General features: G+C 46.1%; 1 protein-coding gene across 1 annotated transcript; it reads left to right on the forward strand.

The window, feature by feature from the left end:
• Positions 1 to 299: 299 nt before the first annotated feature.
• qtrt2 (queuine tRNA-ribosyltransferase accessory subunit 2) lies at positions 300 to 11,720 on the forward strand. The gene is made up of 8 exons (XM_030769608.1): positions 300 to 499; positions 811 to 866; positions 2,231 to 2,307; positions 2,680 to 2,889; positions 4,350 to 4,549; positions 6,843 to 7,012; positions 10,687 to 10,819; positions 11,498 to 11,720. The coding sequence occupies exons 1-8, from the start codon at positions 300 to 302 to the stop codon at positions 11,718 to 11,720; spliced, it is 1,269 nt and encodes a 422-aa protein (XP_030625468.1).
• Positions 11,721 to 12,836: the final 1,116 nt, after the last annotated feature.

Genomic DNA, 12,836 nt, shown 5'->3' on the forward strand with positions numbered 1-12,836 from the left:
GTTTGCAATGATTGGTATGTCACTGAATCACAGTTAAACCACTCGACGCAGGCAATGGTGGCAGCGACAGTTTTGTTGATAATGCAGAAATATTATTAATGTAAGTTGTAATCTTCTCATAATCAAGGAAAAGCCGAAATGTATTTTTCTTTGCTTTCCTTCAGTTAGAGTACGCAATCAGCATCAGAACTGTCATTTCTGCTTCTATCAGTGGTGTGTGTTCCACTGGCTTTCCTCTCTGTCGTTATATCAAGAGCTGCATCCGTAACATCGCATCGTCTTGACAGCCCGCCGATGCCATGAAGCTGGAGTTGTCTCGGATAGTGCAGGGCTGTCGGCTGGGAGTTCTGACAGGGCTCGGGAAAACGGGACAGCATTCCCTGGAGATCCCGGGATGTCTCCTCTACACGCGCTGTGCCACCGTCCCCCACCTTACACAGGACACACTGCATACACTCAACAGTCTGCCCTCCGTCACTCAGATCGCCGTGGATACTCTGTAAGAGGCCCTATGACACACCTTTACATCCATAACATCACATTCCATCACATGCATTTAACAGAACTGTGTGAAAAGACCGCGGCAGACATATGCGTGCATGGAAAACGAGAGCTGTTGTAATGGCACGCGCCACGCGTTTGTGATTTAACAAGTCGCTACCTGCACGCGGCACAGCACTCTTTCCCTCAGTACTGTAGTTAAACTTCAGCTCCGATAGACCCATAAATACTCTTTCCTGTCCAATAAGAGGGGATTTTACTCTGCTGCCCAGTGTAATGTTTTACTGTAAAAATATGTATCTCTCTCAGCGCAGAGCACCATGAAGTTCTGGCGGAATTTAAAGAAGGAGTCCGAAAGTTCGCTGGTGCGTAGTGCTTTGTGACAAGTTTTTTTCCAGTTTTCTCTCTCTTCTATATTCTCTTTCGTGTCGATATGTCCAACACCACTTGATTTTTATTCTAACCTCACTCAACTGTGAGAAAGGTAGATATACTGAATATTAGTAAAAATGTTTATTTCGGGGGAAATATCTATAATTGAGGAGTAAAATGTGTCTTAATAATAATCGTCTCTGTGTTTTGGGTTTTTTTTTTTTTCATGTTTTTCACGAGCATATGTAAGTCATCAGGAATGAGCTCCAGGACGTACACTCACTGAGTCGGTAACTTGCCCTCAGCGATCAAAGCTGGAAATGAGAATTATAATTGCATTCGCAATGTTTTTGTCATTTAGCTGAGACGACATATCCGATTATGACTAGAGGGGGCAGCAAGTGACCTGGTTGGTTAATTAGAACGAGAAGTACTGTTGTTCTACGAGATGGTGTCGAATACCTTTGACTTCATGTGTCGGGTTTGCATTGCAGTATGAGAAAAGAGAGCCGGTGACACACAGGAAACAGAACTTGTTTCATTATTCATTCGCTGCAAGAGCAGGTCAAACAGTCAGAAGCACGAAAACGTTATCGCTTCAACGGCTGAAAAATTATTTTGGACTCTCATTATGTGTTATTGTGTCATTTTCACCCAATTTCCGCCAGTGGCCTATTTTGTCCTGTTCTCTGTAGAATTTTTTTTTTTTTTTTTTAGATAACACAAAATATGCAATGTACAGTTTGTTTTGACGTGGTGAAACGGTATATGGAAATGATAAGGCATACTGTGGATAATTGGACTGGGAGCTTTTGTATGTTTTTCCACCCAGATGTCTCTGAAATGTTTGGGAGCCTCTTTTAGTTTGATTATTCCAATTTCTCTTCAATGTTGCTTTGTCATCCCTGGCCAGTCCCCGAGTTTCTATCATGTCTAGACGTGCAGCTGTTGTTCTCTGCGGGCGGCTGAAATTTACCGTTGAGACAATGGAGTTCCGTTCTGTCTCTTTAACCGCGCGCATTCTCAGCGTTACGGGGTTTGTGTAAGCATGGAAACCTGGGTGGAAGGTTAACAGGCTCATTATGAAGATGAAGATGAGGATGAGGATGAGGGTGATGAAGGCAGTGATAGGGTTGCGGATTAATAATCAGAGGGTGGTGAGATCAAACACGGGGTACGGTTAGCCCTCCTGCAGGGCTCCTAACTGTCAACTTACCCCTAGGTCTTCTCACCTCTGAGCAATAAGAAATGATGGTGTATTTGAAATGACTGTATAATGAATGTATCTACATTTTGTATAAGAAAGTCAGTTAAATGAATGAACAGTGAAATTTATTATTATTTTTTTTCCCTAAAGGTCTTCACGACACAGTTCTCTACTGTTCGCTCCACGACCCCGCGACCCCTTGCCCTCCAGGTCACATCACTAATAAGGTCAGAGGTCACCATTTGCATTTCCTAATCTGCTAGCTTTCATTTCCCCACTCAGTGAGTACTTGTGTAGAAAAACATTGTTATGTGGGATTTCTTTCACCTCTATGCCTCTTAATGATGGCAAAGTAATCAAGTACAGAAAGCTCTCTAACAGTCATCAGATGGTGTTCGGATGCCCTCCTACACACTCCACACTCGTATACTGATCCTTACTGGTCATTGTCTGAGAGCTAATGAGTGTCTGTGGAGGTGGGTGGGCCTGGGGGTATGTACGTGTTTGGATCTGTATTTCCATTAGTGTATCATATGTCAACGTTCATATGTATGTATACGTGTGTGCGTGCGCGCGCGCGTGTGTGTATGTGTGTATAGACGGTGTCAGTCTGGGGCAGCGGTGGGCGGATCGAGCTCACGGCCCAGCGATTCATGGCTCTGCAGACGGTCCTCCGGCCCGACTGGTACCAGTGCATGGCGGACGGAGAGACTTGGCCGACCAACACGTCCCGCAAGAGGGTCCGAAAGGCAGTGGACCGGACCCTGGCCCACCTGGACGAGTGTCTGCTACTGCATCACAAATCTCCGGTACGCAGCACCCTCTCACCTCTCGCCCCCCACACCGCATGTGAAACGGAGCCCATGGTCCGCGGAGGGCTGGTGCGGACACTGAGGATTAAGGGCGGGGAGATGTTTAGCGTGTAATTGCGAGGTGCAGCGGTTCGCCTAATTCGCGGGTTTCGCTTCGGACCTCGGGCCTGGTTTGCGTCGTGCTTTTGGGTTGAAAGAAATTTTGGTGCCGAATCAAAACTTTGGTTTTTCTTTGTTGTTTTTTTTTTTTAAAGTATGCACAAAATAATGCATCCAATACAAACAGCGGCAAAACTCTTCGAATAAACGAAAATGAAGGTTAACTAATCTTCAGCGCCTGTTCTTTTAAGGTTCCTCTTTTAAACAATGAGCGTAAGGAAACTTAACTCGAGCAACAGTTCTTCTAAGGCTCTTCTCTGTGACCGTGAGCAAAGATAATATCATCTTCAGTGAGTTTCTTCATCAAGAAAATGGCCGTGAGATTTCCATTGTCGTACATGACGGTAAAGACAGAAGGACGGTCGTGCTAGCGATCGGAGTGTAGCAGTAGTCTTTACAATTCCAGCGCTCTCATTTGACCATGGCATTTTAGCAGAAAGAGAATCACACAGTGATGGCAGCGTGCCGGCCTACTGCTCTGACCTTTTCCAGATCAATGGGTTTCAACTTCGATATAAGGAAAAACAGATTTCCGCTCGGAGAAGCCTATAGATTAGATCGACTTTTTTCTTTCTTCTTCACGTGGATTAATATATTCCAATTGAACTCATGCAATCTACGGTCTGTTATGTGAAATGGTCACACGGTCGACATTAAAGCATCCGCTCAGTTTAAGCGTGCGTGCCCTGCATGATCGTCACGATAACGTGTATTTTTTCACGGTGAGAAATGAAAAGGGAAAGGAAAAGGCATACCGCCTTTAAATTATGATTAATGATGTTCTAAATGGTCAAAAGAGCGGTCAGCTTGGACTGTTCTTCTGTAGTAGGAATATGTATTTCCTGTGATTTGGCCTCACATTAAAAAAACAAACAAACAAACAAACAAAAACCTTAACTTACAAAAGTTTAACTGAACCTTGGACTGCAGAACTGCGGTCTTCAGTTACACCCCTAGTAAGTGTGTGTGTGTGTGTGTGTGTGTGGGTGTATCAAGTGTTGTTCAGCTGTGACCTCAAATGTTGTTTATGTTCCTACAGCAGACAGACAGGCATTGCTACACACACGTTTACTCGTAACTATTACATGTTTATGAAACTGAATCAAATCCATTGCTAAAATAATGATTGTAGAGAAGTTGAACGGCCATCCTGTTTGAGGAGTGAGATTTTTCTGTGGTCAGTGTCATTCTTTCTTAGGCAGAAGGTGTGGGTTTTTGGGGTTTTTGGTTTTTGGTGTGTCTGCGGGATTTTGACCCCGACTGCGCTAAAGACCAGCTCTCTTCGGTTCGTCTCTCAGGAGCTGAAGGAGGCGGAAGTGTTCGGCGCGATCGAAGGCGGAGATATTCTGGAGGAGAGGGTCCGGTCGGCCCGAGAGACAGCCAAGCGGCCCGTCGGGGGATTCGTGCTGGACGGTTTCCGGTCCGACGCCATGGATCAAGAGGTCAGGGGTCAGCTGATTGCAGCTGTGACTGCAGAGCTACCTGCAGAAAAACCCAGGTAAACACACACGCACGCACACACACACATGCACGCACACACATGCACACACACACGCACACACACACACACGCACGCACACACGCCCATGCACATCGTTAGCACATTTTGTCCTTGTCAGTGGGTGACTGCGTGATTGAGTCCCTCGCCCCCCCTGCCAGTTTCCCCATCAGTCCTCTCTGATTACTCATTCAGCTGCCATGGCAACCTCTCTGTCCTCAGGGAGTCACCCCCTTGCTCTTTTACCGCACTGGGAGCACTGGAGTTACGGGGATGGAGAGGTTACAGGAGCAGGAGTAGGAGCTGGAGGTGGGGGGGGGGGGAGGAAGGGGTGGTGGGGGGTTCAGACTTTACCTGAGGTTCCTGGCTACTTAATGAACGGCACTTTCCGGAAACCTCACTCAACCCACTTTCCTCCGAGGTCCCGTGGCCCACGGGCGGAGTCAGAGAGAGAGAGAGAGATTCGGCAGGGCTGGGGAGACAAGACGCAACGCGCGAGTGCCCTCCGGATTCGAAAAGCCAATATAAATATGCCCCCCCCCCCTTACACCCCCTCCCCCAGGGGGCCCTGGGGAGCCTCGTTAGAAAGTTTCTGTGGGTGCCACAGGCTCAGATTAAATTGGGACGGGACGAGAGGGGACGTGACTCCGTCAGGCGGAAGGGGGCAGAGGGAGAGGAGAGAGGAACGTTATCGAAAGAGAGAAAAAGAGGAAATGAGAGACGGAATTGAGCCACTGAGACTGGAAACCATGTCTGAACCCTGGTCTGATCCCGGTTGATGTAAGTGGGTGTTGTTGAAACCGATACAGACAAAACTTCATTAAAGCTGAACTCCCCCAAAACTTTTATGTGTTAGGGTTATATATTATATTGCCTGTTTCTTAGACTCACTTTGTAAACAACTGTTTATTTTGTGTGTGTGTGCGCACATTTTCAATTATGGGATAGAACAGAACATTTGCAAAATCCAGAGAGAAAGTCCTGCTTTGCACTTTTATTTAGAACACTGGCATACAGCGGTTTTGTATTAGTATCTAATGTTCGCGCCCGGGGAGTGAATACAATGTTGATTTATTACAACGGTGTCTGATAATCTGTCTCACTGGCCTTGGACGTTACAGGCGCTAAAAACCTAAGCCAAATTATTAGAGCCCGAGAGAAGACGCACCGCATTGACTTTGACTTTACTGTAATTCCAACAGTAGGCAGAGAGAGAGAGAGAAGCGTGCTGTAGAGAGTAAGCACAGAAAGTTCCAGAAACAAATGAAGCGAAGCAGAAATAGATCCGTCCTCTGATGATTAATGAAGAGTAAAGAGAAGGTGAGAGTAGGTTTGATTGTGGATTGCGTTTCAGTGTTAATGGCTCTTCTCCATTAAAAATCTTTTAGCTCCACACAAGGCCCAGGGACGTCTGTGTCTGGACGACTGGTCTGGACGTCTGTGTCTGGACGACTGGTCTGGTCGTTAAGTTCATTCGTCTCTTCTGTGTTCAAGCCATTTGGATTGTGCTTCCTTCAAAGTTTTCACACACACACACACACACTTTTTTTTTTTTTTTTTTTTTTTTAACACTTGCATTTTATTTATGCACTGGCGTTTTATTTATGAGTTTGAATTTGAATTTAACTTGGCCGTACCCACAGGATGTTGAATTTGAATTTGATTGAAGGGAAGTGAATGTAATTCAGCGCCAATCAATCAAATTCCCACTCAGTCGTTTTTGTCAGAACAGGTGGCCAGGTGCCAGCCGAGAGTCAGTAGTGGAATTCAGAATCAAGCACTGCGCTGTTTCACGTATCCATGACAACCCTGCACAAATGCAGCGAATGTTAAAAACGCTGTGAAAGCGCCAGGGTGTGACCTGGTTTTGGTCTCTGTGCGTATGCATGTGATGCACAACTGTACAAAATAAAAGCCCCCTATGTTCCTATGGAATATCGGTCAACCTCGCGCACAGTACTCTGCAGATATTTTTAATCGACGGAGGTTCTGACCTTTCAAAAAATGATAATGAATAGGAAAACCCTGCTTTAATGCGCCACAGGTTTTTTTTGTCGTTGAAACAATTTCTTTTGATCAAAAGCTGATGTTAACCCTGTTTTTTGGGCCACTGTGTTTTTACCAGCCATAAAACTGTAGCTGTTTCATCTTGACATTTGCAATTTCAGTGTCAGACTGACCGAAGTCCAGCATCTGCCCACATCAGTCATCTTTGTGTATGTGTGTGTGTGTGCGTGCGTGTGTGTGTGCGTGCGTGCCTGCGTGCGTGTGTGTGCGTGTTTGCATATATCAGGTTGTTGCAGGGTGTAGGTCGTCCAGATGAGGTCATTTCCTGCGTGGAGGCCGGAGTGGACCTGTTTGAGAGCTTCTTCCCCTATCAGGTGACGGAGAGAGGCTGTGCCCTTTGCTTCAGCTTCACCATCAGCCCCGACCCTGAGGCTGCAGGTACACGTCGCTCTAAAGGTGTGCACTGGGAGAGGTAACTGAGGGCTCTTAGCCTCCGCAATCAGGATGAAACGAAACGAGAGCTGTAGTATCTGAATGGGATCCTCACAGAGAACCCCCCTGACCCGGTCAGGTTCTGCTCTGTTAAAGCTCAGATCCAGTCAGGTTCTTCTCTTAAAGCCCTGATCCAATCAGGTTCTGCTCTTAAAGCCCAGATCCAGTCGGGTTCTTCTCTTAAAGCCCAGATCCAGTCGGGTTCTTCTCTTAAAGCCCAGATCCAGTCGGGTTCTTCTCTTAAAGCCCTGATCCAGTCGGGTTCTTCTCTTAAAGCCCAGATCCAGTTAACCCAGATCCCAGATTCTGCTCTGTTAAAGCACAGCCCCCCCCCCACTCCCCCAGGGCATGAATTAGTGAACACACTTTGTGCAGTGTCAGCTTCCAGTTTAGAGGGGGAAAAAAGAATTACAGAGCAGAAAAGAGTTTGTGTGTGTATGTGTATGTGTATGTGTATGTGTGATTGTAGCATTGGCTGCGGGGGTTGTGGTTGGGGAGGGGGTCTGTCTGAGACAGGAATGACCAATCATGTGACTGATCATATATGTACATATATTTATCATTGAGTGAAATTAAACTAAATAATTAGTTTGTTTGAAACAGAGCCAAAGCCTGTGACATCTGTCTGCAGCGCGAGGCAGAGACAGAAATACACCCTCGTTATTTTTCAGAGACTCGGAAGACTGTTAAAAATAGATCTTTCACAAAATCCCGAGTGTGGCAGATTCAGTGGAGGATCCATAAGGAAATCTTGAATCAGACAGGAGTGTTTGCTTGTGGCCCAGCTGTGTAAAGTGGAGTAGTGCTAGCAGGACGGCTTAATCGATTATGCCGAAGAGAAGTGGTAGTTGGGCGTTGGAGTACAGATCCTCTCGCTGTCTGAAATCAGTAAAGACAGCAATTCCCCTTTCAGCCAATTAGAGAGCCCCGCGGGGGGAAGGACCAGCGCCTCACCCCAATCTGCCACCCCCTGTCACTGCAGGCCACGTTTCCATCTACACTTCACTCTCTCACCCCGACCCCCCCCCCCCCCCCCCCAATCTCTTTCTTTTTCTCTTGCTCTCTCTTTCTCTCTCTCTTTCTCTCTCTGTGTCTCTCCCTCTCTGTTAGTTTGTCTATCTATCTATCTATCTATCTATCTATCTACCTACCTATCTATCTTTTTATTTACGCAAATATATGTATATATATATATATATATATATACGCATAAATATACATACATATACATATTTAGACGTCTAAATTGAAGTAAAAAAGAAATACATTTAATTTCAGGTTTAAAAATAAACAAAAAAAATCAATTATTTGAACTTCACCGTTGAATTAATGCTTTAACAGAAGGACTTTGTGCTGTGGTAACATCAGGTGATCACTTTGCATAAATCTTCACCCATTTGGGAAGTTTGTCTCGTGTTTTCTGCCGACGGAAGAGCTCTACACCGATTCGTCCTCGGGTCAACCCACAAATTTTCAATAGGGTTGACGTTCAGGGTTCGGATTTTTCCCGGATATTGATCTTGGCTTTTTTTTGTCAGCTCCATCATGGTTGATTTTCCTGTGTGCTTTGGATTACATGTATTGTCATGTTGAAAGGTGAAATTTGTCTTTAAACCTTCCCCAACACACACACACACACACACACGCGCGCGCGCACACACACCACCCTGGCCACAGTTACTGTCCCCACTGAAGGGAATCCTGGTATGCTGTCACTACTGTGTTTAACAGTAGGTCCTCTCTGGCTTATACACTGTGTTGAACAGTAGGTCCTCTCTGGCTTATACACTGTGTTTAACAGTAGGTCCTCTCTGGCTTATACACTGTGTTTAACAGTAGGTCCTCTCTGGCTTATACACTGTGTTTAACAGTAGGTCCTCTCTGGTTTATGGACCGTGTTTAACAGTAGGTCCTCTCTGGCTTATACACTGTGTTTTGCAGTAGGTCCTCTCTGGCTTATACACTGTGTTTTACAGTAGGTCCTCTCTGGTTTATGGACCGTGTGTAACAGTAGGTCCTCTCTGGCTTATACACTGTGTTTTACAGTAGGTGCTCTCTGGCTTATACACTGTGTTCTGCAGTAGGTGCTCTCTGGCTAATGGATCGTGTTGGCTTTGAGCCAAACAAACAGCTTTGGAAATAAGGCCCGATAAAGGTCCAGCCTTAGTCTCGTCAGACCACGGGGGGGGGATCTTTCCTCGCGCGGGATTCGGGAGATCAGAGGCGTCGTCCCGGACGCTAGCCAATCAGAAGGCGCGGGACGTTCTTTCGGGTGAAAGGGGGTGGCTCCCGTCGCGCCCCGTTCGTGTTCTCTCCCGAGGCTCGGAGTCGTGGCGAACCCGTCAAGTAGCCGCTCCGTGTGAGGAGCGGCCGGTCTCTGGCAGGAGGTCCTGCAGCTCCTCTCAGGAAGCTGTCAGCCTCCCCGGTAGCCTCCCTGATGAACCCTCCCCTAACAGGGTCATCCATCTAGAACAGACAGCCTGATCTCAGCAAGGCCCCCGGCACTGCTGTGTTTCTCCATCCAGGGTTTATACAGTGTATACGGGGAACATTTTTGCTGAATCTCTCTCTCTGTCACTCTCTGGGTCAGTAGTGATGGATGGGCCCAGAGAAGTGTCTTCTGTGTCGTCCGCGCTTGTCTCTGCGTACGGATACGAGAGCGCGTGATGGAGAAATCTTCAGGGAAATTCTGCAGTGACAACTGATTTGGTTTCCAATCCGATCACAATCTTTTACAGTGGACTTCGTGTGGGAGCAGGTTCGTGCGTGTGAGGTGGAGCGTGATTGGTCAAATCTGAGAACAGTTACAACACCCCTTTTGTACGAGACTTTTGTTTTGTTTTGGTTTTTTTTCATTTTTAATTTAGTGTTAGAATTAGGGAACCTTATTATACATACTCAAGTTTCATAGGTTTCCATTTCTAAAGCAAAGTATTAAAAAAGAAAGAAAGAAAGAAAGAAAGAAAGAAAAAAAAAAATCAGAATTAATGGGTTTTCAATTTAGGCCTATTTATATACTCCTCACCTCCTCATTCTCTTCTCCTGTCATTCTACTCCCTACATACCAACACACCTCCCTCATTTCCCCTCCTCTTCCTGCCTCCTCTCTCTCTCACGTTCACTAATCTTCCCGTCCGTCTGCACACACGCCCGTGGTTCTCGTTCTCCAGCCTTAATCTTTTCGTTCCCGCCCACGCCTCACTTTTCTCTGTCCTTTTCAGATTTACGGTGTGTTTATCACTCGTTCAGATGACTCCACACACACACACACACACACACACACACACACAGAGTTCAGTGGATTACTTTGCTTGTCCTTTGTTTAACCGAGGCTCCTCTGTCTCTATGGGAGTGCTTTATAATTGTTTAATGAAGTCGTGAGCATGGAGTATTCCCCTATGTATTTGTGCTTGTGTGTGTGTTAAAGTGTGTGTGTGTGTGTGTGTGTGTGTGTGTGTGTGCGCATGTGTTCCATTTGAATGACTCATGATGTAAATAACAAAGGTCTAGTCCAAGATTATGACTGGTGTTATATTAAAGTTCCTGATGGATTTTTTTTTTTGCTGTGTGTGTGTGTGTGTGTGTGTGTGTGTACGTGTGTGTGTGTGAATGTGTGTGTGCGTGTTTTTTAATGGCAGTGCTTGAATCAAACGGAGAGAAGCCTGATGCTGATGCTGATGCTGATGCTGCTGCCATCGAGGTGCCGGGAGAGAGCGGAGCCACCAGCCCTGAAAACATGACACGTTTTGAGATGGATCTGAAAGATAAGAAGTGGGTAGTTATCTGTATGTGTGAGCGTGCGTGCGTGCGTGCGTATATGTGTATGCGTGTGCAAGCCCGTGTGCGTACGTGTGTGTGTGTGTGTGTGTGTGAGAGAGAGAGAGTGAGAGCGTGAGCTTGTGCATGTATGTGTGTCATGTTGTCACTTTCCTTTTTTCTGGGTTCTATGTAAGCAGTGGATTATGAGATTCAGCCACCCCCCCCCCGTGCTCTCATGATGATGCTCTCTCTCTGTCTTTGGGGGCTTCTCTGTGCACTGATTGAGCCGAACAGAGTGGTTCAGATTCAGTCCTGTCTGTCAGGCTGACATGATATTACCCGCACAATATTACCCTCACCTCACACTGTCACGTCGCTTTAATGGTTGGAGAAGAAACAGGAGAAGCAAAAACAAGAGCATTTGAAGCCTTTGTTTCTGTTATAATCCACTGCCTCTTTGCTATGCGCTTCTTCCTCGGTAGGATTTAATCAGCGACAAGTTAGGAGTTTTCAAGGTCGTTTTGTGTTGATGTACAGGGTTTTCAATGCATAAACTTAGTCCTACTGCTATGAAGAAAGTTTCTCCTTGGTACTGGGTACTGATCTCCTGGTACTAATGTTGGACCTGTGCAAGTTTTAAGAACGTAGCTCGGGGGGCTAATTTAACCCTGTCTCTCCTCTCCCTCACAGATATCGCGAGGACTTCAGGCCCCTGGTTGACGGCTGTACCTGCTACTGCTGCAAAAACCACAACAGGGCGTATGTCCATCATCTTCTGGTGACCAATGAGCTTTTAGCTGGGGTGTTGCTAATGCTTCACAACACCGCGCACTATCTGGGATTCTTCAGCGCCCTGCGGGGGGCGCTAGTGAGCGACAGGCTCCAGGACTTCAAGAAGAGGGTGCTGCAGTAACCAGAGAGTGGGGCTTTTTGGGGTTGTTTTTTTTTGGACGATGAGTTTTTCGTGGAAGATGAATAACGGCGAACGCGCTCTCTCAACTGCCGCCCTCGCTCTCTGCGACAAAAGTCAGACTTAGGCTTGGCTTTGTCTGCTTTTAATGAAGTCAGCATTCTCAATGTTTGTCTTTTCTAAACAAATGTATCATTGGTTTTTTTTTATCAGCCAAAGTCTGTGCTGTGCAGATGTCTCCAGGGCCTCGTGATGAAATTCAATGCCAGTGCAAAGAGAAAGGAAAAAAAAAAACCTGTCATCCTGTGAAATGTCTCCCATATTCCCTTCCTGTTTTTGAACCCACCCCCCCTCTAAAACTCAGTCGCTACTCTTCACTTCATTGTTCTTCGGGCTCTTTTACGCCATTTAATCCAAATTTCCGACGCGCGTCTTTGTGTTTTCTTTTATCATTTTTTAATGTCATCTTTTCCCTTGAAATGACACAGTGGTGTTGTTTTGTTGTTGTTGTTGTGGTTGTTTTTTTTTTTTGTTTTTTTTTTACAGAATAAATGAAGCGTTATGTATTATAGCTGCACTGTCTCAAAGAGCTTAAACAAGTGTTGACTCTGACACACAAACACGCACACACACACACACACACACTCACACTAATAGTCACACAGGAGACCAGGCTGGCTTGGATCTCCTCTCCTCTCCTCTCTGGTTTTTGGCTCTGGGGTTTTAGGATCATATACTGGGGAGGTGAGTTAGCGCTTGCATAAGCTCTGCCTGCTTCCAGCCCAGCATGAGGATGTAGCAAGGCGAAATGGTGAGGGAAATGGAGGTGTGAGCGCTCGTGTGTGTGTTTGTGTGTGTGTGTATTTGTGTGTTAGTGCCCGGGAGCGAGAGAGAAATTGAGTTGGAGAAATTTGAGAGAGTCTGACAGAGTGTTGAAGTGTGTAATGTTGTTTAAACTTTGGTAAGTCTGTGTCTCTGCGTCTGAGTTTTGGGGGCTGTGTCAGAGAGTGAAGCATATTTGTTTGGGTTCATGTACCTGTCGTTTGTCTCTGTGTTTGTGTGTGTGTGTGTGTGTGTGTGTGTCCTCTGTGTTTTTGCATGTGTCCTGAGTCTCAATGT

Source organism: Chanos chanos, chromosome 3 (assembly GCF_902362185.1).
Source record: "Chanos chanos chromosome 3, fChaCha1.1, whole genome shotgun sequence".
Lineage (NCBI taxonomy): Eukaryota > Metazoa > Chordata > Actinopteri > Gonorynchiformes > Chanidae > Chanos > Chanos chanos.

Bases quoted from the DNA above. Each gene is read 5' to 3' on its own strand.
- qtrt2 (XM_030769608.1), top strand. From the start codon at position 300: ATGAAGCTGGAGTTGTCTCGGATAGTGCAGGGCTGTCGGCTGGGAGTT. The intron at 4,550-6,842 runs GTAAACACACAC...TGCATATATCAG, and splicing joins CTACCTGCAGAAAAACCCAG to GTTGTTGCAGGGTGTAGGTC. The intron at 10,820-11,497 runs GTGGGTAGTTAT...TCTCCCTCACAG, and splicing joins ATGGATCTGAAAGATAAGAA to ATATCGCGAGGACTTCAGGC.